The 22,561-nt window shown below is 37.3% G+C and overlaps 1 protein-coding gene across 1 annotated transcript in view; it reads right to left on the reverse strand.

Moving 5' to 3' along the window:
• Positions 1-963: 963 nt before the first annotated feature.
• Positions 964-22,561, reverse strand: part of ZNF879 (zinc finger protein 879) — a 60,148-nt gene continuing 38,550 nt past the window's right edge. Inside the window, 2 exon segments of the mRNA XM_024764594.1 lie at positions 964-4,065; positions 4,067-4,845. Coding sequence (XP_024620362.1) covers positions 3,898-4,065; positions 4,067-4,845 — 947 coding nt within the window. The 3' untranslated portion in view covers positions 964-3,897.

Raw genomic sequence — 22,561 nt, forward strand, 5'->3', positions numbered from 1 at the left:
TGCTGTATTTTTCAGTTCTAAAATTTCCATTTGGTTCCTTTTAATATATTATTTTCCTGCTGAGAATTTTGAAGTTTCCATTCAAGAATGCTCACATTTTTGGAAACATTTTTATAACATCTACTTTATAATTTCAACATTTGTGTCATCTTGGGGCATTGCCTGTTTTCTTTTTCCTTATGAATTGTTGCAATTTTCCTGATTTTTATACTTTGTGCAATTCTGCATTATATCCTGTGCGTTTTGAATGAGATCTCTGGGTCCAGATCAGGGGTGAGTCTGGCATTATATACACAACTTTATGAGATGGCTTTCCTGAGTTTTCTTTTCTGTCACCACCCTGACACATTCCAGCTCCCAGGGGCCACTTCTATTCCTGGTCTTCTGGTTAAAATACCAAGGCTTTAGGTTCTCCTCTCTGGTACACACCTAATGGATATATCTACCTCCAAGTCCAAGTAGCAAAAAGATAGTGAGAGAAGAAAAGCAGTGGGGATTCTTCCAACCTTTTGGCCCACAGTTCCTCTGACCAGAGATAAGGGTTCTCCTCTCTCAGAGGTTTAGATGTATGTTCAACCACCAGTGTCCTCACCACAGGAATGTCTGGGAGTGCCAGACTGGCCTTATTTCAAAATCTGGTTTCCTTCCCAAATCTGCCTGCTACCATTACTTTTCAGGATCCTCAGGCAGCGGCTCCATGCATTCTCTAGGATTTTTAGTCAGATTTAGTGGGAGATATAAGGTGGTGTGTGCTTATTCCATAAGGTGGAACCAGAACCAACCAAAGTTATTTCCAATGATTATATCCATATGGGATAAACTCTCAAACAGGAAATTTATAAGTACAAAGGAAGAATATTGACTGGAAGTTTCATATTCATCACTTTTCCAATCACATTTTGCCTCAATTTTTTATTAAAATTTTAGCATACAGAAAAGTTTAGAGAATGACCAATGAACATAACTATATCCTTCACAAAGAGACAACAGTTGACTAATTTTTGACATATTTATTTGAAATATGCTGCAAACATCATGACTCTTCAAACTTGAAAACTTTTGCATGCATCTCCTAAGAATAAGGATATTGTCCTTTATACCTCAATACCCCCATTATACCTAGGAAAATTAAACATACCACATTATCTAATACCAATTCTATCCTCGTATTTCCCCAAGTGTCCCCCCAAATGTCCTTACAGTTGTTCTGATTTTTCTGAATCAGATCCCAAATAAGAGTCACACCTTGCAGTTGGTTATATCTTGAGTGTCTTAATCTAGAAGACTCCATTTTTTGTTTTATTACATTGGCTTTTTGAAAAGTCCAGACAAGCTGTCATGTGTAGTAACTCACATTCTGGGTTTAATTCCTTACTATGTAATTCAACTTGTTCCTCTATTCCTTGTATTTCTTGTGACAGGAAGATCAGTCTAGATAAGAGATTTAATTAGATTTTCATCAAAATTTTTTTGGCAAGAATACATCATAATGATCATGTGTACTTCATACTGCATCTTGTCACGAGTCACATGTCAGGCTGTCCCACTAGTAGAGAAATTAAGTTTGACAGCCAGATCTCTCCATTATAAAGGCATATCTTTCCTTTGCAATTGGTATCTGTGATCTTTTGACATCATGTAAATAATGTTTGTTAATTTTTTTTCACCTAATAGGGTTTCCCCATCCATTGAACATGCCTGATTTAATTACAGTAAGGGTTGTAAGATGGTGATTTTTCTAAATCTATCACTCCATGTACAATGAACGATGACATTCTTCAAATAAGTACATAAAGAGCTTTTCTTTTTTCTATTTTTTCATTATAGGCTCATTTTATTTTACTTAACATGTTATAACCAATTACTGTGATTATCCTTTTTGATGTTTAAATTGTCCTAAATTTGACCTGTGGGAGCTCCTTTAAATTGTCCCCCAGGTCCTTCTGACATTATCCCATTAGTCTCTGCGTGCTTTGTTTCATTAAAAATATTCCAGGCATAACCTTACATTTTCCATGTTCCAAATAGGGAATCAGCCATTTCTCCAAGGAGCCCTAGTTCCTTTTAGTGGGAAATGGCATTTAGAAACCAAAATCTTTGTACTAAGTTTGGTCACTGCTATTGGGTAATCAAATATGTTTTTATCTAGAATGTCTTGCAAATGGCTCTGTATGATGTTAAAAACTGGGGTTTAAAATCTTCATTTTCCTTATAAATATACTTAAATATATAAGAAAACACTTTTTTTGGCCATGTCATGCAGCTTGCAGAACCTTAGTTCCCTGACCAGGGATGGAACTAGGGCCCTGGCAGTGAAATCACTGACTCCTAACCACTGGACCACCAGGGAATTCCCAAGAAAACACTTTCTAATGAGCTAAGACAAGTCAAATGCTGAATGCTTGAGTTTAATTCTAAAACCTTTCTCAGATAGAGAGTTCTAGATAATTTTACTAGAACAATTTTTTGAATGATACCAATTGTGAAAGTAAAATATAAAATTGGAGGAAGTAGGCCCAGGGGAAAATGAAATCTTTCTAAAAAACACGGAAAATGTTTGGATAACCAGTTTTAACTGATGATTAAAATGTTTAATAATAAAATATTCATGTATCACTTTACACAAAAGAAGTCCTAAAAGATGTGTAAACAAAAATAAACAAAAAGGCAATCTTGTATGTGAAACCCCCAAATGCAATTTCACCATCCGTACCTCAGCTGGGTTTCAGGATTTATGTACAGTTACTAAAACAGCAGGTATAATTAGGGACATATAATAAAAAGGAAAAACATGATTTTAAGTCAATTATTAAGATTAAAGTCAGGGGGAACTTGTCAAATATAAAAATAAAACTGATTAAATTAATGCAGTTGTGCCTAACCAGTTTACAAAACAAATAGCTTTGGGACTTGGACTCTAGGGACTTGAGGTTGGAAATGAACCTAAAATTACCACAGAAAACTGAACACCTAGATTCTAGTCTTAACGCTACTCAATAAGCTCAATTTCTTCATTAGTAAAATGAAAGGCTATAAATAAACTAAATTAAAATCTCTCCTGGCTCTAATGAGCTACCAGGTGTATAATCAGATTCTGGAAATATATCCCTTCTGCAACCTATAAGAGAGTATTTGCATGACAAATGGAGACATTTGTTTCAGTTTACTCCAACTTCTAAAGACTATTCAGCAATCATATCATATAAGAAATAATATAAGGAAAAGGAAGAGACACCACTGGGCAAAATTTTAATTTTCAAAACGAAATTCTAAATTAATAAAACCACATTTTTTAATCATCAAAGACTTTTGGGAAGAATATACAGATAATCCAAAATTCTGTGTGTGTATATATACACATTTATGTGGATATATGTATAAGTATAAATTGCTGGTGAGGCAGTTCATAAAAAGTGAGCTTGATTATTTCCATGTGAAACTAAATTTAAAGAATTCCTTTCTATTTTTAGCTTCTCTTTATGAAAGAAAGCATGTCCTACATCTGTCTGCCATTTTAGAAAATAAGGCTCCATACTTATTCACGTTATTAATAACTCAATGACTATTTTTAAAAGAAAATTCATATTGAAGCTTACTGTTAGAAAGGGAATAAAATCTAATAAAGGAAATAAAACTTACATTCCATTATTTTCATGTTTTTTAAACTTAGGACTTTTACATTTTTCTATGAATTTAAAATTTTTACATTTTTAGAAACCTTAGAATTTACTGGTTCTTATAAAATTTGACAAGTCAGTGCTCTTATATTTCGTTGATTAATTTTACCATTACTTAATGGTAACTATTTTCTCTAGAAGAAGAAAAAAAAAGACATCTATCAGAAGTCTGTGTCCTATTTATTATTCTCCTGATTATTCTCCAATGAGAAATCTTAAATTATTTGAGAGATGAATTAAACCTCACAGGGCTTTTCTCCTCTAAGAAATTCTCTGATCCCATATTCCTTCCATTTATAGAGTTTTTCTTTATTGTGAACTTTTTTGTGTCTACAAAGGTTTGATCTGTAACTGTAGGCTTTCCCACATTCCATACATTTATAGAGCTTCTCTCCAGTATGGATTCTCTCATGTTCAGTTAGGAATGAATACTGGCTGAAAGCTTTTCCACACTGATTACACTGATAGGGTTTCTCTCCAGTATGAATTCTCTGATGCCTATAAAGGTTAGATTTGCAACCAAGGGCTTTCCCACATTTTCTACATGTGTAAAGTTTTTCCCCAGTATGAATTTTCTGATGTTCATTAAAGGACGAATACTGGTTGAAGGCTTTCCCACATTCATTACAGTGATATGGTTTTTGTCCAGTATGAATACGCTGATGTTCAATAAGGGTTGAGATGCGAGTGAAGTTTCTCCCACATTCCAAACATTTACACAGTTGTTCTCCAGTATGAAGCCTCTGATGTTCAGCCAGGGATGTAAACTGGCTGTAACTTTTCCCACATTCACTACATTTATAGGGTTTCTCACCTGTATGGATTCTTTGATGTCTATGAAGTTTTGCTCTACAATTGAAGGCCTTCTCACATTCTCCACATTTATAGAGTTTCTCTCCAGTGTGAATTCTCTGATGTACAGTGAGGGTTGAACACTGGCTAAAGGCTTTACCACATTCCTTGCACTGATAGGGTTTCTCTCCAGTATGCACTCTCAGATGTTTGATAAGGGTTGAACTACTGCTAAATGCTTTCTCACATTCATTACATTTGTAAGGTTTCTCTCCAGTATGAATTCTCTGATGGGCAAGAAGGGATGATCTGTGGCTGAAGGTTTTCCCACACTCATTACATTTGTAAGGTTTCTCACCAGTATGAATTCTCTGGTGTTCAGTAAGATGTAGACTCTGGTTGAAGCTTTTTCCATATTCACTGTAAATATGAGCTTTTTCTCCTGGGTAAATCTGGAAACATCTCATTAGATCAAAATTCTGTTTAAAATCTCCCCCAGAAGTATAATATATATTGGGTATCCTTTCTATAGGAACACTTTGTTGTCTAACAAGAACTGTATTTATAAATAAGCCTTTCTCTAATTCAAGACTTGTCTGGTTTCCAGCTTCACTGATGGTTTTTTTGTGTGAGGCCATCATTTGCCTGAGAGGTTTCTTCTGTTGCTCTTGCTGTCTCCTGCCCTCAAATTCCAAAGTTTCTCCAAACGTGACATCCAAGTGACCAAACTTAATGGATTTTTTCTTTATTATTCCCTGAGATGTTTCTTCTATAGAAATGTCCTGTTCAGGAGGCAATGCTTCTATTTCAGGCCATGTCTTGAAACCTGGAATAAGTCAGAAGAATTAATGGCTCCTCTGCTGGAAGAGATAAATATGCATCAGTGGGACAAAAACATTGGCAATGATACATATAAAAGAGGTTTGATACCATCTGATCTCAAACATGAACTTGAATCTGGATAAAAACAAAATGGAATGGAAGGAGAAGTAAATAGGTTAAGGAATAGTGTGGGAGAATACAGTGGACAAATTAACAGTGACAGTAAAGACACTGCCACTTGAGAGAAGTAAAGGTAGGAATCTTTTGAGAATAATGAAAGTCTACAAGAGATGTGAAGTTGTGAAGTATGCCCAAGCTCCAAGCTCAGATCTGATTCTAAGTGAAAAGATTTAGTTTGAGCTGATTCTAAGAAACTCTGAGTTAACTCTTAGCTTACTTTAATCAATCCATGATTGAAAATAGATTAAAATTAGATCACTGTAATTAGGTAATTGTATGTACTTAAATAAACTATACAACTTAAGTAAAATAGGTTATTTATGTTAATAAAATCCATCCAGCTTTAGTATTAAAATATATTTTATTAAAATTAAATAAGAACAAGAAATACAGGCTATAAATCTGTATACAAATATAGATTTTTCTTAATGATCCATGGAAAACCTAACAGTTTGGATTTTCAAGGATCAACCAAGGTACTTTCTCTTTTTATCCTTTCCCACAATATGACCTTCCCTGCCCATCTAGAAACTTACCTTACTACTCTAATCTCATTTACTTACAGAAACTCAATTATTTAAGCCTAAATAATCCATCTCTTTCTTAGAATTTCAAAACACATTTTCAAAATATTTAATTACTTAACATATATATAAAGTCTGTGAAAATAATTCAAGTATTTGTTCCAGGAGAGCAGTGGATATGTCTTATGATGATTTGTTAATTCCTTATTGTGTACAAGACAAGTACACAATTAGAATGTCTTAGATTAAAAAAAAAAAATGAACGAGCACAGGGAATGAGGTGCAAAAGTTATTCTGAAGGTCAGGTGACCTTGAAAAGGAAAAGAGATTCTCTCTTCTCTTACTGGACTCCTGAGACTCAATCAGTCATTTATTGAACAAATACTGAATAATCAGCAATGATAATATGAAATAAATAAATGGCCAAACAGTAATAGTTCATTTCTACATGATGTGAGAAGCCTCAACTGCATAATTCAGGTTTGAGGTTCAGAAAATGAAGATACAAATATCAACAATATTAGTAAAGAATGGTTGTATGAAGGAAGATGGACAATAGAGATGGGTTGGATTTCAATAGAAAAAGAAAAGAGGACCCTGTGAGTCAGAAAGAAGGCCTGTCAAAGTCATCTGTGGAGAAAGTAAACCTATTTAGGGGAGGCTTATTGACTAAAGAAGGAAATCCAGGTTGGAATTAGTTAAAATTTTGGTTAATCACAGTGAGGACAAATATAGAGTTACTGAATAACTAGTAGAAGAATTTAGAAAAATATAGATAACAGAAGGTGTCATAAGTTCTTAGATAATAATAAGAGAAAAGTGATCATATTTGGTAAACTGAACAGCTTGGATCAGAGGAAGGACAGAATGGAATCTGAAAAATAATGTAGCTGCAATGATCTGGCTGGACTGAGTACTTTGAGCCTCACTGGCACTGAGTTAATCACAGAGGCAACTCAATTCAATTAAAATTGAATTTGAAAAAAATTTTAAAATATTACTAAAGCCAATATATTAGATGCTAGAGGCACAAAATTCAAAGACCTGGCCTCTCCCTTAAGTATGCACAATCTTATTAGAAAAATACCTAATACTAATAAATATAAACACAATAACTATAATTCATCATGATAGATACCATAATAAATGTGCTCAAGGTATGTAGAAAGTGATATATGAACACAAATGATGGAAAATTAATGCTGACTGGGAAGTAGGAAAGATAAGGAAAACCTACAGATAAGAGTGGCATTTTAGGTAGACAGATGGATCTTGAAGGATAAGTAGTCTTCCAGTGGATAAGATGGAAGAGGTGACTCAAGCTGAAGGAATAACACACAAATGATAATGAGTACACAGATATGGCCAGAACACCGATCTGAAGTGGAAGTGGCCATTGATGAGACCATAAAGGAATATGGAGACAGGCTATGAAGTAGGTTTAATGTCACATTAAGGAATCTTACTTTACTCCAAGGATAACAGAGAAACAATGAAGTCCCTTAAGGTATAGGATTAACACCTGAGTTTCAAAAAGATCACTGTGCTGATGGCATGGAAGGTGGGTGAGGAGAGGCTCAGAGAGGGTAGGTAACTTTCCCATAGCTCGTAAAACTTGTAAGTAGTGGTAAAGTGAAATTTGGAATGTCTAAATTCAAACCATGATCTTGAATGTTATACTGCACTCCTTACTAACTCTTTATTTGTAGAAAACTGTATTTTAATAAAGTTGAAGACTATTTGTTGAGAGAAGAGTGAAAAAAAGATGTTAACAAAAGCAAGAATCATAGATTAAAGGTTAAGTCACAAAGACGGAAGCAAAATATTGGCAAATCTATGTCCTATGGTGAATAGAAATGACATTGGGGATCTATTTAGGTTTCTTTCATCAGATTTCAGCTTTCTAGCTCTGTGACCAAAGTACTTTAAGATCTCTGATACTCTGTTTCTTCAGATATAAAAAGAAGTATATAAATTTGATCATCTTTAAGTGATCCTCCAATCCTGACAACCTACAGTTTTATGATAAAGACCAACTAGATTAGACTAGGCTAGAAGACTGGTCAGCAAACTATGGATCTCTGGAACAAATTCAGCTGCCACCTGTTTTTGTAAAGTTCTATCAGAATACAGCCACACCTATTCGTCTAAGTACTGTCTCTGGCTGCTTTTGCACTACAACCACAGAGTTAAATGGTTGCAACAGAGACCTTATGGCCCCCAAGCCAAAATATTTACAATCTGACCCTTTATAGGAAAAGTTTGCTGACCCCTGGACTAGAAAGGCTACAGTGGTTATGTTAATGACAGCTGATTGAATATAATAGTGGGAGATGACAACCCAGTCTCCAAGAAAATAAAAGGGAAATGTTAAGAAATCAGAGACAAAGGAATGTTGACAATACTTTGAAATGTGTGGGTGGTAAAAGAAATGAAAAAAATTATAAAAATTTCAAAATATGGCAGAAGGTGTAAAGTATTTAATATCTATCAGACATGAACACGTGTTAACGCAGATGGAAAGAAAACCATGAAGACCAAGAGGCCAAAGACAGTAGAAGAACATGAGTGAGGCTGCAAAAAAAGGGAAAGGGAAAGAGAATGCAGGGAGTGGTATGAGAAGGAAGATGTCAATACAAGGACCTTCTTGATGCAAAGAAAACCATTACAACCAAGGAGCCTTGTCAAGGGGTCCTGAGCATTTCAATAAGGCTCAGAATTTCCAGGAAAGTTTTCAGAGCACTCCTCATGACCTGCTCATGTATAAAGACACTTGTGCCCACCCCCCAGTCACTTACTCACCTAGGCAGGTATCTTGAGGGATTTCTCTTTCCACCATACAGGGATCTTCTCCATGTTGCAACTTGCAGATCAACTCTGGCATTGAAAATGGAATCCCTGCTCATGAGTAAGGAAATGGAGTTTGAACAAATGGCATGAAGAGCAACCCCAGAACTAAGTAACTGGAGCCTATAGGGCAGAGAAGGCAGCATAAGCACTCCTGAGGGGGACTGAGGCCTTTAGGGGGATGGAGGAAACAATATAGGGCCCTGGCTATGAATCCCTCTAAGATGGGAGTCCTACATGTTTTTCAGAATCTAAACTGGGCTCTAGTCATTGGAGTAGGAGGGAACTGATCAGGAGGTGGGGCGGGAGGAAGGCAGAGGATGAACAGCAGCATGAAGGGCATCACAACAAACAGGTACACTTTCAATTCTACACTGGTTTTTCCTTTCCCAGGGGCACACAGGATAGAAACCTGCAGACTCTGAACCTGAGAGGGAGCTCTAAAGTGCTCCCACGGCAGACTCTCCATGACAAGCTAGGCTCCTTACCCAGCGAGACCAGGGTGCTGTAGTTCTCCAGCATCACCTCCCGGTACAAGGTTCTCTGGGCAGAGTCCAGGTGCAACCACTCGTTCCGGCTGAAGAGCACAGCTATATCCCTAAACGTCACTGACTCCTGTAATGGGAAACCCATTCCTGTTCACCCAGGAACATCTTCTCCTCTGGAAGACTTGGTAAGAAGGTGACACTGGGATGTGTAGCAACCATTCTGAAAATGTCTCAGGATTCTAAATATTTCAAAGCAACTATTTATGTTATTTTTGGAACCACCCATCAACTACTAAACAAATATTTATTGAGTACCCACTTGGAGCAAAGACACATGGCGTGTGCTGTGATATGGAAAAAAGGGCAAATTTCCTGCCAAGAGGGAATTTATATCCCACCCTGGGATCTGTCAGAGTAACTGAACACATCCATTTACCTCCCTCCCACTCAAAATCCAAATTAAATGAAAGGAAAAAAATCAGAGAACATTTAGAGCAGTGCTGGAAAACTAGGGAAAATATCATTAGTAGAACAGAAATAAAAAGGAATTTCTGAGACATAAAGCAAATAATAAAAATAATATTAGTTAACGTTTATTGAATACTTACATGTTAGGGACTATGATAGAAACTTTGTATACAGTAACCCATTTAAGTTTCACAGACATTCTATTAGGAAGTTACTATAATTAAACCATTTTGCAGATAAAGAAACAGTTCAGAAAGGTTACAAAATTTTCCCAAGGTAAAACTGTTAGAGTGGTGGAGCTCCTAACTGAATTCAGATAGACAGGTCTCTAAGATATATTGTCAGATGGGTTTCCATTGACTATGAAAATTAAAAGAACCAAACTACCTGCAAGACTATAGAGGTGCAAAAGGGAACTGCTGAGAAGGTAAGTTCTTCCAAAAGAATCCCAGTTAAACCCCAAAATGTAAGAAAGCAGGGGTTGGACAGCCACCAATTCTTGTATGAAAGAGTCTAAGGGAGTAACAGTACAATGCTTAGTGGGTATTTGGTTGAGAATCTATCAAAATGTAAAAGGTATATTACTTTGACCTTGCATTTCTAAATACTTCTAGGATTCTACTTCAAGGAATAATCACACACTGTGTAGGGATACTTCTTCAAGGATGTTCACTAAAACATTACTTTTAAGATAATGGTTATGGTAGGCTGAGTAATAAACCTGTAAACATTATACATATGACAAAGGGACTCTGAGGATCTGCTGAAGGGTTTTGAGAGGGGGCGATTATTCTGGATTATTATCCAGGGGGATCTATAACGGTCCTTATAAGAAGAACACAAAAGGAATCAGAGTCAGAAGAAGAGAAGGCTATATGATGATGGAAGCAGAGACTGAAGTGATATGCTTTGAAGATGATTGAAAGGGCCATAAACCAAGGAACATAGGGGGCCACCAGAAGGTGAAAACAAGGCCAGGAAACAGATTTTCACCCCAGAGCCTCCAGAAAGAAGCAGCCCTGCTGAGAACTGGACCTTAAGCCAGTGAAACTGATTTCACACTTCTGACCTCCACAACTGTAGGAGAATAAATTTATGTTATTTTATGCCATAGAGTTTGTGGTAATTTGTTACAGCAACAATGGGAAACTAATACAATGGTGAAAATTTGAAGACAACCTACGTTATCAATAAGGGAATTTATACTGCATAAGCAGTATAAGCAATTTATACTGCATTTAGTCCATGAAATGTTATATAGCCATTAAATAGAATGAGATAGATTTGTATGCCTGACATTGGAATTTGACCGTGATATATTACTGATTCATATGAAAAAGCAAGCTGCCAGTCTGTATGTGTTGAAACATTCTTTATCTATATATGCATATGTGCCTACAAAAATATCTGAAAGAATACAACAAGCTGTCCACCCAGATGACTCTTTGATATTTTAGAAAGGGACAGAAAGGCAACCTTTCACTTATTATGTTATACCGTTCAGTTAGGCTTACATTTTTTTACAGGGTGTATGCCTGTTTTGAAATTTTTTTAGATTCCACTTTAATTTACATGTTCACCTTTAGCTATACCTCTTTGCATTTTTAGTGGTTGCTGAGAATTAGAATACACATTCTTAGTTCTTTATAGTGTATTTAGAGCTAATATATGATTTCACATAGAATGCAAGAACCTCGCAAATATATGGTTCTTCTTCATGCTACTGTTATTACAAAGATTTTCTCAGTTCATATAGTTGACAGGACTCATCAGACTGCTCTGAGACTACTCATGGAAGGCAAAGGGTACAATGCAGCAAGATAAACACTGTGCAAGAAAGTCTTTATGGAAGTCAGAGATATTCCATGTGCAATCTCCCCTTATCCGCACGCACAGACTATGCTGTGTCTCTGGAGCTATATAAGAAATTTTGGGTTGGGGGAGCTCAAAGGAGAAACGCTCGGCAGGGGCATTTTGTGTATCAAGCAAGGCTTGTCAAACCATATAGGCCAGCTGCAAACCAGCAGTGAAGAAGATGACCCCGGGGGTGGTCAGTGGCATTTAAGGACCACATCCACTTCCCTTATCTTGGCCAGGAATCAAAAACAGCCATCCAGGCATCCCTGGAGACAAAGATAGAGCTTTTCCAAAGATAAAGATAGAGCTTTTCCAGTCCAGGCATAAATGAATTCTATATCCACGGTAGTTATATGCATTACATCCACTTACATGATAAACTCCATAACACAGTATTATACTTTTGCTTTAAACAATCATATCATCTTAAAGAAACTGAGAAGAAAAATTAGTTATATATTTCTATAATATAAATATATTTATGCAGACAAATATAAATATATATTTATATTTATCCATTTCTAATACTCTTCATTTCCTTCCTAAGATTAGGTCTGGTATTACTTCCTTTTAACTTGAAGAACTTCTTTTAGAATATCTTGTAGTGCAGGCCTGCTGACAATGAATTAGCTTTGTTTTCTTTTATCTGAAAATGTCTTTATTTCATCTTCATTCTTTTTTTTTTTTTGGTACGTGGGCCTCTCTGTTGTGGCCTCTCCCTTTGCGGAGCACAGGCTCCGGACATGCAGGCTCAGTGGCCATGGCTCACAGGCCTAGCCGCTCCGCGGCATGTAGGATCTTCCCAGACCAGGGCACGAACCCATGTCCCCTTCATCAGCAGGCAGACTCTCAACCACTGCACCACCAGGGAAGCCCCATCTTCATTCTTGAAGAATATTTTCATTGGTTATAGAATTCTGGGTTGACAGTTTTTTTCTTTCAGCATATAAAAGGTCATTATTGTTTTCTGGCCACTGTTGTTTCTCATGAGGAGCCAATGGACATTCAAATATTGATTCTCCATATGTAATGTGATATTTTTTTTCTGTCTGCTTTAAAATCTTTGGTTTTCAGTGATTTGTCTATGACTTCTCTGCCTAATATCATAAGCACTAGCCACAAATGGATATTAAGTGCTTAAAATGTGGCTAGCCTGAATTGTGATGTGCTGTTATATATAAAATACAACCAGAATATATACTAGAAAATATTTATATATACACAAATAAATATATTTACATATGATATTTCAATAATAATTTTGTACTTATTACGTGTTGAAATAATATTTTGGGTATACTGTGTTAAGTAAAATATTAAAGTTAATTTATCTGCTTCTGTTTATTTTTTAATGTGACTACTAGAAAGTTCAAAAAAATGTTTTACTTGAAGTATGGTTGATTTACAGTGTTGTGCCACTCTCTGCTGTACAGCAAAGTGACTCAGTTATACACATATAGACATTCTTTTTTATATTATACACATATAGACATTCTTTTTTTATATTCTTTTCCACTGTGGAATATCACAGGATATTCAATATAGCTCCCTGCACTATACAGTAGGACCTTGTTGTTTCTCCATCCTATATATAATAGTTTACATCTGCTAATCCTAAACTCTCAGTCCTTCCCTCCCATACCCTCCTCCCCCTTGGCAATGACAAGTCTGTTCTCTATGTCTATGAATCTGTTTGTTTTGTAGATAAGTTCATTTGTGCCATATTTTAGATTCCACATGTAAGTGATATCATGTGATATTTGTCTTTCTCTTTCTGACTTACTTCACTTAGTACAATAATCTCTAGTTGCACCCATGTTGCTGCAAATGGCATTATTTCGTTCTTTTTTAAGGCTGAGTAGTATCCCATTGTATATACGTACCACATCTCCTTTATCCATTCATCCGTCAATGGACATGTTTCCATGTTTAGGCTATTGTGAAGAGTGCTGCTATGAACATAGGTGTGTATGTATCTTTTTGAATTATAATTTTTTCTGGGTATATGCCCAGGAGTGGGACTGCTGGATCATATGGTAATTCTATTTTTAGTTTTCTGAGGAACCTCCACAGTTTTTCACAGTGGCTGCACCAACTGACATCCACACCAGCAGTGTAGGAGGGTTCCTTTTTCTCCACACCCTCTTCAGCATTTGTTATTTGTAGACTTTTTAATGTTGGCCATTCTGACTGGTGTGAGGTGGTACCTCATTGTAGTTTTGATTTGCATTTCTCTAATAACGAGAGACATTGAGCATCTTTTCATGTGCCTACTGGCCATCTGTATGTCTCCTTTGGAGAAATGTCTATTAAGGTCTTCTGCTCATTTTTCAATTGGGTTGTTTTGCTGTTGAGTTGTATGAACTGTTTGTATATTTTGAAGATTAAGCCCTTGTCAGTCTTATCATTTGCAAATATTTTCTCCCATTCTGTAGGTTGTTTTTTCATTTTTAATGATTTTTTTATGGTATCCTTTGCTGTGCAGAAGCTTGTAAGTTTGATTAGGTCCCATCTGTTTATTTTTATTTCTATTGCCTTGGGAGACTGACCTAAGAAAACATTGGTACAATTTATGTCAGAGAATGTTTTGCCTATGCTTTCTCCTAGGAGCTTTATGGTGTCACATCTTATGTTTATGTCTTTAAGCCATTTTAAGTTTATTTTTGTGCATGGTGTGAGAGTGTGCTCTAACTTCATTGGTTTACATGCAGCTGTCTAACTTTCCCAGCACCACTTCCTGAAGAGACCATCTTTTTTCCCACTTTATATTCTTGCTTTGTTGAAGATTAATTGACTGTGTGGGTTTATTTCTGGGCTCTCGATTCTGTTCCATTGATCCATATGTCTGTTTTTGTACCAATACCACACTGTTTTGATTACTGTAGCTCTGTAGTATTGTCTGAAGTCTGGGAGAGTTATGTTCCCTGCTTTTTTTCCCCTCAGGATTGCTTTGGCAATTCTGGGTTTTATGGTTCCACATAAATGTTTGGATTATTTGTTCTAGTTCTGTGAAAAATGTCATGGGTATTTTGATAGGGATTGCATTAAATCTGTAGATTGCTTTTGGTAGAATGCCATTTTAACAATATTAATTCTTCCGATCCAAGAGCATGGGATATCTTTCCATTGCTTTTAATCCTCTTTAATTTCCTTTATTAATGTCTTATTGTTCTCAGTGTACAAGTATTTCACCTCCTTGGTCAGGTTTATTCCCAGGTATTTTATTTTTGGGGAGTGCTGCTTTAAAAGGTTTTTTTTTTTTTACATTCCCTTTCTGATATTTCATTTTTAGTGTACAGAAATGCAACCAAGGGACTTCCCTGGTGGTCCAGTGGTAAAGAATCTGCCTTCCAATGCAGGGGATGCAGGTTCAATCCCTGGTCAGTGAACTAAGATCCCACATGCCATGGGGCAACTAAGCCCGTGCACCACAACTACTGAGCCTGCTCTTCAACTAGAGAGCCTGTGTGTCACAAACTACAGAGCCCACACACTCTGGAGTCCACACGCCACAACTACAGAGCCCACGTGCCCTGGAGCTCGCATGCCACAACCAGAGAGAGAAAACCTGCATGCCACAACTAGCAAGAAGCTGCACCACAATGAAGAGCCCGCACACCACAACAAAAGATCCCACATGCCACAATGAAGACCTGACACAGCCAAAAAACAAAAAAGAATGCAACTGCTTTTTGAATGTTAATCTTTTATTCTGCTACTTTGCTGAATTCATTTATTAGATCTAGTAGCTTCTGTGTTGGGTCCTTAGGGTTTCCTATATATAGTATCATGTCATCTGCATATGACAATTTTACCTCTTCCCTTCCAATCTGGATATCTTTTATTCCTTTTTCTTGTCCGATTGCTGTGGCTAGGACTTCCAATACTATGTTGAATAGAAGTGGTGGGAGTTGGCATCCTTGTCTTGTTCCAGATTTTAGTGGGAAGGCTTTTAGCTCTTCACCATTGAGTATTATATTGGCTGTGAGTTTGTCATAAATGGCTTTAATTAAGTTCAGATATTCCTCTATTCCCACTTTTGTAAGAGTTTTTATCATGGATGGATGTTGAATTTTGTCAAACGCTTTTTCTGCATCTATTGAGATGGTCATGTGGTTTTTTACTTTTCTTTTGTTAATGTGGTGTATTACATTGATTGATTTGCAAGTGTAGAACCATCCTTGTGAAGCTGGGATGAATCCCACTTGGTCATGGTGTATGATCTTTTTTATGTATTGTTGGATTTGGTTTGCTAACATTTTGTTGAGATTTTTTGCATCTATATTCATCAAAGATATTGCCCTGTAATTTTCTTTTTAGGTGGTGTCTTTGTCTGGTTTCGGTATCAGGGTGATGATGGCTTCATAGAATGGAGTATTCCCTCCTCTTCAATCTTTTGGAAGAGTTTGAGAAGAATCAGTTTAAGTTCTTCTTTATATGTTTGGTAGAATTCACCTGTGAAGCCATCTGGTCCTGGACTTTTGTTTGTAAGGAGTTTTTTAAATTACAGATTCTATTTCACGTCTAGTGATTGGTCTGTTCAAATCATCTATTTCTTCTTGATTCAATTTCAGTGGGCTGTATGTTTCTAGAAAGTTGTCCAATTCTTCTAGGTTGTCAAATGTGTTGGCATATAATTGTTCATAGTATTCTCTTATGGCTTTTTGTATTTCTGCAGTATCAGTTGAGATTTCTCTTTTTTCATTTCTTATTTTGTTTATTTGGGTTCTCTCTCTTTTCTTCTTGGTGATCTGGCCAGAGGTTTTTAAATTTTGTTTACCCTTTCAAAGAACCAGCTCTTTGTTTTATTGATTATTTTCTACTTTTAAAAAACATCTCTATTTTATTTATTTCCTCCCTGATCTTTATTATTTCCTTCCTTCTGCTGACTTTAGGTTTTGTTTGTTCTTCTTTTTCTGATTCTTTTAGGTGGTAGGTTTGGTTGTTTACTAGAGATTCTTCTTGTTTTTTTGATGATGGCCTGTATCACTGTGAATTTCCAGCTAAGAACTGCTTTTGCTGCATCCCATAGATTTTGTATGGTTGTGTTTTCATTGACATTTGTCTCAAGGTATTTTTTTAAATTTTCTTTTTGATTTCCTCATTGACCCACTGGATTTTTGGTGGCATGTTGTTTAGTATCTATGTAGTCGTTTTTTTTCTCATTTCTTTTCCTGTGGTTGATTTCTAGATTCATGCCATTGTGATCAGAGAAGATGCCTGAAATAATTTCTATACTCTTAAATTTGCTGAGGTTAGTTTTGTGCCCTAGTATGTGGTCAATCGTAGAGAATGTTCTGTGTGTGCTTGAAAAGAATGTGTACTCCATTTTGTTTTGTTTTGGATGTAACGTCCTGAAAATATCAATTAAGTCTAACTGCTCTATTGTATCATTTAGGATCTCTGTTGCCTTACGTCTGGAAGATCTGTCCATGGATGTGAGTAGGGTGTTAGAGTCTCCTACTATTATTGTATTCCCACTGATTTCTCCCTTTATGTCTGTAGGTATTTGTTTTATGTATTTGGGTGCTGCTACATTAAGTGCATATAAGTTGATGAGGTAATATCCTCTACTTGTATTGAGTCTTTTATCATTATATAGTGTCCTTCTTTATCTTTCTTTATAGTCTTTACTTTAAAGTCTACTTTGTCTGATATGAGTATTGCAACTCCTGCTTGTCATTTCCATTTGCCTGAAATATCTTTCTCCACTCCCTCACTTTCAATCTACGTGTGTCCTGGACTTCCCTGGTAATGCAGTGGTTAAGACTCCACACTCCCAATGCAGGTGGCCTGGGTTCAATCCCTGGTCAGGGAACTAGATCCCACATGCATGCCACAACTAAGAGTTTGCATGCCACAACTAAGGAGCCCATGTGCTGCAACTAAGGAGCCTATGTGTCACAACTAAGTAGCCGGTGAGCTGCAACTAAGGAGCCCTCGAGCCACAACTAAGGAGCCCACCTGCTGCAACTAAGGAGCTCACCTGCTGAAACTAAGACCCAGAACCAAATTAAATTAAAAAAAACTATGTGTGTCCTTTGCTCTAAGGTGGGTCTCCTGTAGGCAGCATATTGTAGGTTCTTGGTGTTTTTTTATTCAGTCTAACACTCTATGTCTTTTGATTGGAGTATCCAGTCCATTGACATTTAAGGTAATTATCAACACATATGTATTTATTGCCATTTCAAACCTGTTTTCCCAGTAGATTCTTTGTTTCTTCTTTGTTCCTTTTTCTTTTTGTGATTTGATGATTTCCTTTTATGTTTGTGTTCTCTTCTTTTCGGTTTTTGTGAGTCTACTGTGTTTTTGATTTGTGGGTTGTCCCATTTTTCAAGTATGTTAATCCCTTACTATATCTGCTTGCTTTAGACTGATAGTCATACAGTCTCAAACATATTCAAAAAAAGAAAAAGAAAGAAAAAGAATCTGCATTTTCTTACTCTCCTTCCCCATGTTTTATGATTTTGATGTCCCTTTTTACATCTTCATGTCTATCCCTTTGCTGTTGCTTATGTTTAATCATTGCTTTCAAAAATAGCTTTTTTTTTCTTTTTGATCTGTATACTAGCTAATTTAAGTGATTTACTTTCCAATTGTGATTTCCTCCTACCTATATCTTCTTGCTTCTTTTCTAGAGATGACCTTTCAGTATTTCTTTTAGGATAGGTTTAGTATTGCTGTATTCTTTTAGTTTTTGCTTGTCTGAGAACTTCTTTATTTCTCCTCCTATTCTAAATGATAATCTTGCTTGGCAGAGTATTCTAGGCTGGAAATTTTTCTCTTTCAAGCCTTTGAATACATTTTGTTACTTCCTGCTGGCCTGCATTGCTTCTGTAGAGAAATCAGCTGATAGCCTTATGGGGGTTCCCTTGTAATTAACTCTTTGTTTTTCCTCTTGCTGCCTTTAGAATCCTCTCTATAACTTTTGCCAATTTTATTATAATATGTCTTGGTGTAGGTCTGTTTGGGCTCATCTTATTTGGGACACTCTGTGCTTCCTGGATCTGGATATCTGTTTCCTTCTTTATGTTTGGGAGGTTTTCAGCCATAATAGCTTCATATACATTTTCAATCCCCTTTTCTCTTTCTTCTCCTTCTGGAATCCCTACTATGCATTGGCCTACTTTATATTATCCCATATGTCTCATATTGCTTTCATTTTTTTTTCATTTGGCTTTTGTCTGGTGTTTGATTGGGTAATTTCCATTCTATCTTTCAGGTCACTTATTCTTTCTTCTGCATTAATCATTCTTCTTCTTTGCCTTGAGCTCAGCTTTCATCTCGGCAAATGAATTTTCTAATTTTTCTTGGCTCCTTCTTATAGTTTCTAGTTCCTTTTCACAGTAATCTGCATTTCTGTCAATAGCCTTTCTTAATTGCTTGAGTATTTTCATTGCCTCCTTTTTGAACTCATTGTCTGTTAGACTGAAGAGGTCTGTTTCATGGTTTGTTCCTTCACGGGAATTCTCTTGGTCTTTAACTGAGAGTGGTTCCTCTGCTTCTTCCTTTTGCTTATATTTCTCTTACTCTGTGAGTTTAGGAGAAACAAATATCTACTGTAGTCTTGGAGAGCTATTTATATGTGGGAGCTTCCCTGCATAGCTTGTGTGGGTTTAATATTTTTTCAGTGTGAGGGCTGTTTTTGGTTTGGATGCTTGCCATCTCTTTCCTCAGCATGTGCTGGCCATTATCCCCTTGATGGGGGTGTGCAGGTGCATGGCCTGCGCGCACACTCCCAGGAAGGCAGGGGCAGCAGTTGGCTCCCGGTCGCGGGTCCCTCAGCAAGGGCAGCTAGCTGCACATACTCCTGGGGAGGAAGGGGCAGTGGATGGCAGTTGGCTGTGGGACTCTTGGCAGCTGCAGGAGGTTGCATGCACCCCTGGGGAGGTGGGGGCAGTGGTTGGCACCAGGTCACAGGACCCCTGGCATTGGTGGGCTGCGCATACTCCCAGGAAGGTAGGGACAGTGACCTGCACCTGCTCATAGGACCCTTGGTGGCGGCAGCAGTCCACGCCCACCTGTGGAGTCTGATATGGCAGCAGTGGCTTGTACCTGCCCCTGTAGCTTGTGTAGGTGGTGCCCTGCTGCCTGAGAGCACTAGGAGAAAGAAACTCCTATGGTGGGCATGCCCCTCTCCTCATATGCCCCCCAACAATGGTGTCTTGCCTCTCTGGTGGGCCCAGGCTTCTTCCCGGATTCCCTTGGCTGTGGCGCACCACACCCTAGCCCCCTCAGGCTATCTTTGCTTAGCCAACCCTAGTCTTCTCCCCAGGGTCTGACCTCCAAAGCCTGAGTGTCAGCACACAGCCCCTGACCACCCCAACAGACGAGCTTCTCAGGCTGGGGAGTGCCTGGCAACACCAATTGTCTGTGCAGGTCTGTCTCTCTGCTTTGCCCTCTGCAAACCTGCTGCTGTGCTCTCCTCTGAGGCTCCAAAGCTCTCCCTGTGTCCTGGCTGACCTCCCACCAGTGAGGGGACTTCTCCATTTGTGGAAACCCTTCCTCTTTTACAGCTCTCTCCTAGTGGTGCAGGTCCTGTACAAATTTGCTTCTCTCTTTTTTTTTTTCTTTTGTCCTATCCAGTTATGTGGAGATTTTCTTGCCCTTTTGGAAGTCTGAGGTCTTCTGCCTGCATTCAGTAGATGTTCTGTGAGAGTCGTTCCACATGTAGATGTATTTTTGATGTATCTCTGCGGAGAAGGTGAGGTCCACATCCTACTCCTTTGCCATCTGGATCTGCTCCCCAAACATTTTAAATTACATGTGACTTGCATTCATGGTTCACATTATATTGCTGTTGCACAGCACTGGTCAATGATGTGCCTAGCTATGGTTTCCTTTGTATTTATTCTGCTTGAGGTTCAGTGAGTGTAGTCAATCTGTAAATATCTGTTTTTGTTTTTTTTTAAACAAATTTGGGAAAATTTTGGCCATTATTTCCTTTCAATATATTTTCTGTCCCATTCTCTCTCTCTCCTCTTCTTCTTGAATTCCAACTACATGTATCTTAGACCTGTAACATTGTTTTACTGGTAACTGAAGCTTTTTATCCCTATTCTTCAGTTAGGACATTTTCTGTTGATATATCTACAAGTTTACTAACATTTTCTTATGTTCGTTTCCAAAGGTTAAGCCTATTCAGTGATTCTTTTTATGTTTCAGATATTTTATTCTCCAGTTACAAAATTTCTATTACTTTTTCATAGTCTCTAGTTCTCTGCTTGGATTTCCTATTGACTTATTTATTGCATGCATATTCTCCTTTAAATCCCTGCACATAATTATAACAGTGGTTTTAAAATCTGCTGGCTGCAGAGAAAGACAAATAACATATGATACTGCTTATATGTGGAGTCTAAAAAAAGGGTACAAAGTGAATTTATCTACAAAACAGAAAGAGTTACAGACGTAGAAAACAAACTTATGGTTACCAGGGGGCAAGGGGTGGGGGGAGGGATAAATTTGAAGATTGGGATTGACATATACACAATACACACTACTATATATAAAATACGTAACTAATAAGGACCTACTGTATAGCACAGGGAACTCTATTCAATACTCTGTAATGGCCTATATGGGAAAAGAATCTAAAAAAGAGTGTATATATGTATATGTATAACTGATTCACTTTGCTGTACAACTGAAACTAACACAACATTGTAAATCAACTACACTCAAATAAAAATTTTAAAATATAAAAATAAAATAATATCTGCCCACTAATTCCAGCATCTGAGTCATCTTGGGTTTGGTCTCTGCTGATTGCCTTTCTCTTGAATATTAGTCACATTTTCCCATCTCTTCATATGTCTACCTTATCCTGGACATTGTATAGTTTATAATGTAGACCCTGGATTTTGTTATGTTTCTTTAAGAAGTACTGATATTTTTTTAAGCAGGTAGTTAATTTAGCAGTGCTCAAATATCAAACTCTGTCATCTCAGTAATAGGCAGCAGCAAAAATATCTCTTCAGTTCTTTGTTGGGTTACTGTGAGTCTGTCTTGTGCATGGTGTGGTTCAGGGGTCAGCCAGAGATTTGGGCAGAGTTTATGCACAGGATACAGGGCTCCCCCTCTCTGGCTCTCTCCTTTTTAAGGCCCCTCCACTTTCCAGATGCTAAGGTTGCCCCAAACTCTGTCTTGTGATTCTTCATGATAGTAAGATTACAGGTTTCTAATCAAGTTTTAACCATTCTGTTGGCACTGACTGTGGCCTGTCCCTAGGCAAAAGCTATAAAAACTAGAATATTTACCCTGTGACAGTCTCTTCAGCCAAATGTAGACAGTTGTCCAATATCTGTCTGCTTTTGGTTTCTCTTCAATGCCTTCAGGTGGTTGTTTCTCATATTTTGTCCAGAGCTTGGTTCTCATCCACAGATGAATTGGTCTGATAGGAGCTATTCTTCTATTGTCAGAAGCTGGAAGCCCATGTATTACTTTTTAAGTATAAAACAAAATATTCAGTGAGTCTAGGCAAGTTCTAGGCAAGTTCTATCAAGAAATAACAAAATGATGGAATCCTAGAAATGCAGACCTGAAAGATATCAATCATCTAGACTTGTTGCTCTCATGAGTGTATGGTATCCTCCCCCTTCCCCAGGTTAAGTTTGGAGATGTGTGAGGGCCTTTTTCTTTCTCACAATGACTAAGGGAGGTGCTAGTGGCATTTAAGGGAAGGGATCAAGGTTGTTAATCATTTAAATATGCTCCAGACAGTCCTGAACAATGAAAGATGGCTCCATCCAAAATGCTAAGATGACCCCATTTAGAAACACTGGTGGGACTTCCCTGGTGGTGCAGTGGTTAAGAATCTGCCTGCCAATGCAGGGGACAAGGGTTCAAGCCCTGGTCTGCATGCAGCAATGAAGACCCAATGCAGCCAAAAATTAATTAATTAATA

This window comes from Neophocaena asiaeorientalis, unplaced genomic scaffold, assembly GCF_003031525.2.
Source record: "Neophocaena asiaeorientalis asiaeorientalis breed wild unplaced genomic scaffold, Neophocaena_asiaeorientalis_V1.1 scaffold241, whole genome shotgun sequence".
NCBI classification, from domain to species: Eukaryota; Metazoa; Chordata; class Mammalia; order Artiodactyla; family Phocoenidae; genus Neophocaena; species Neophocaena asiaeorientalis.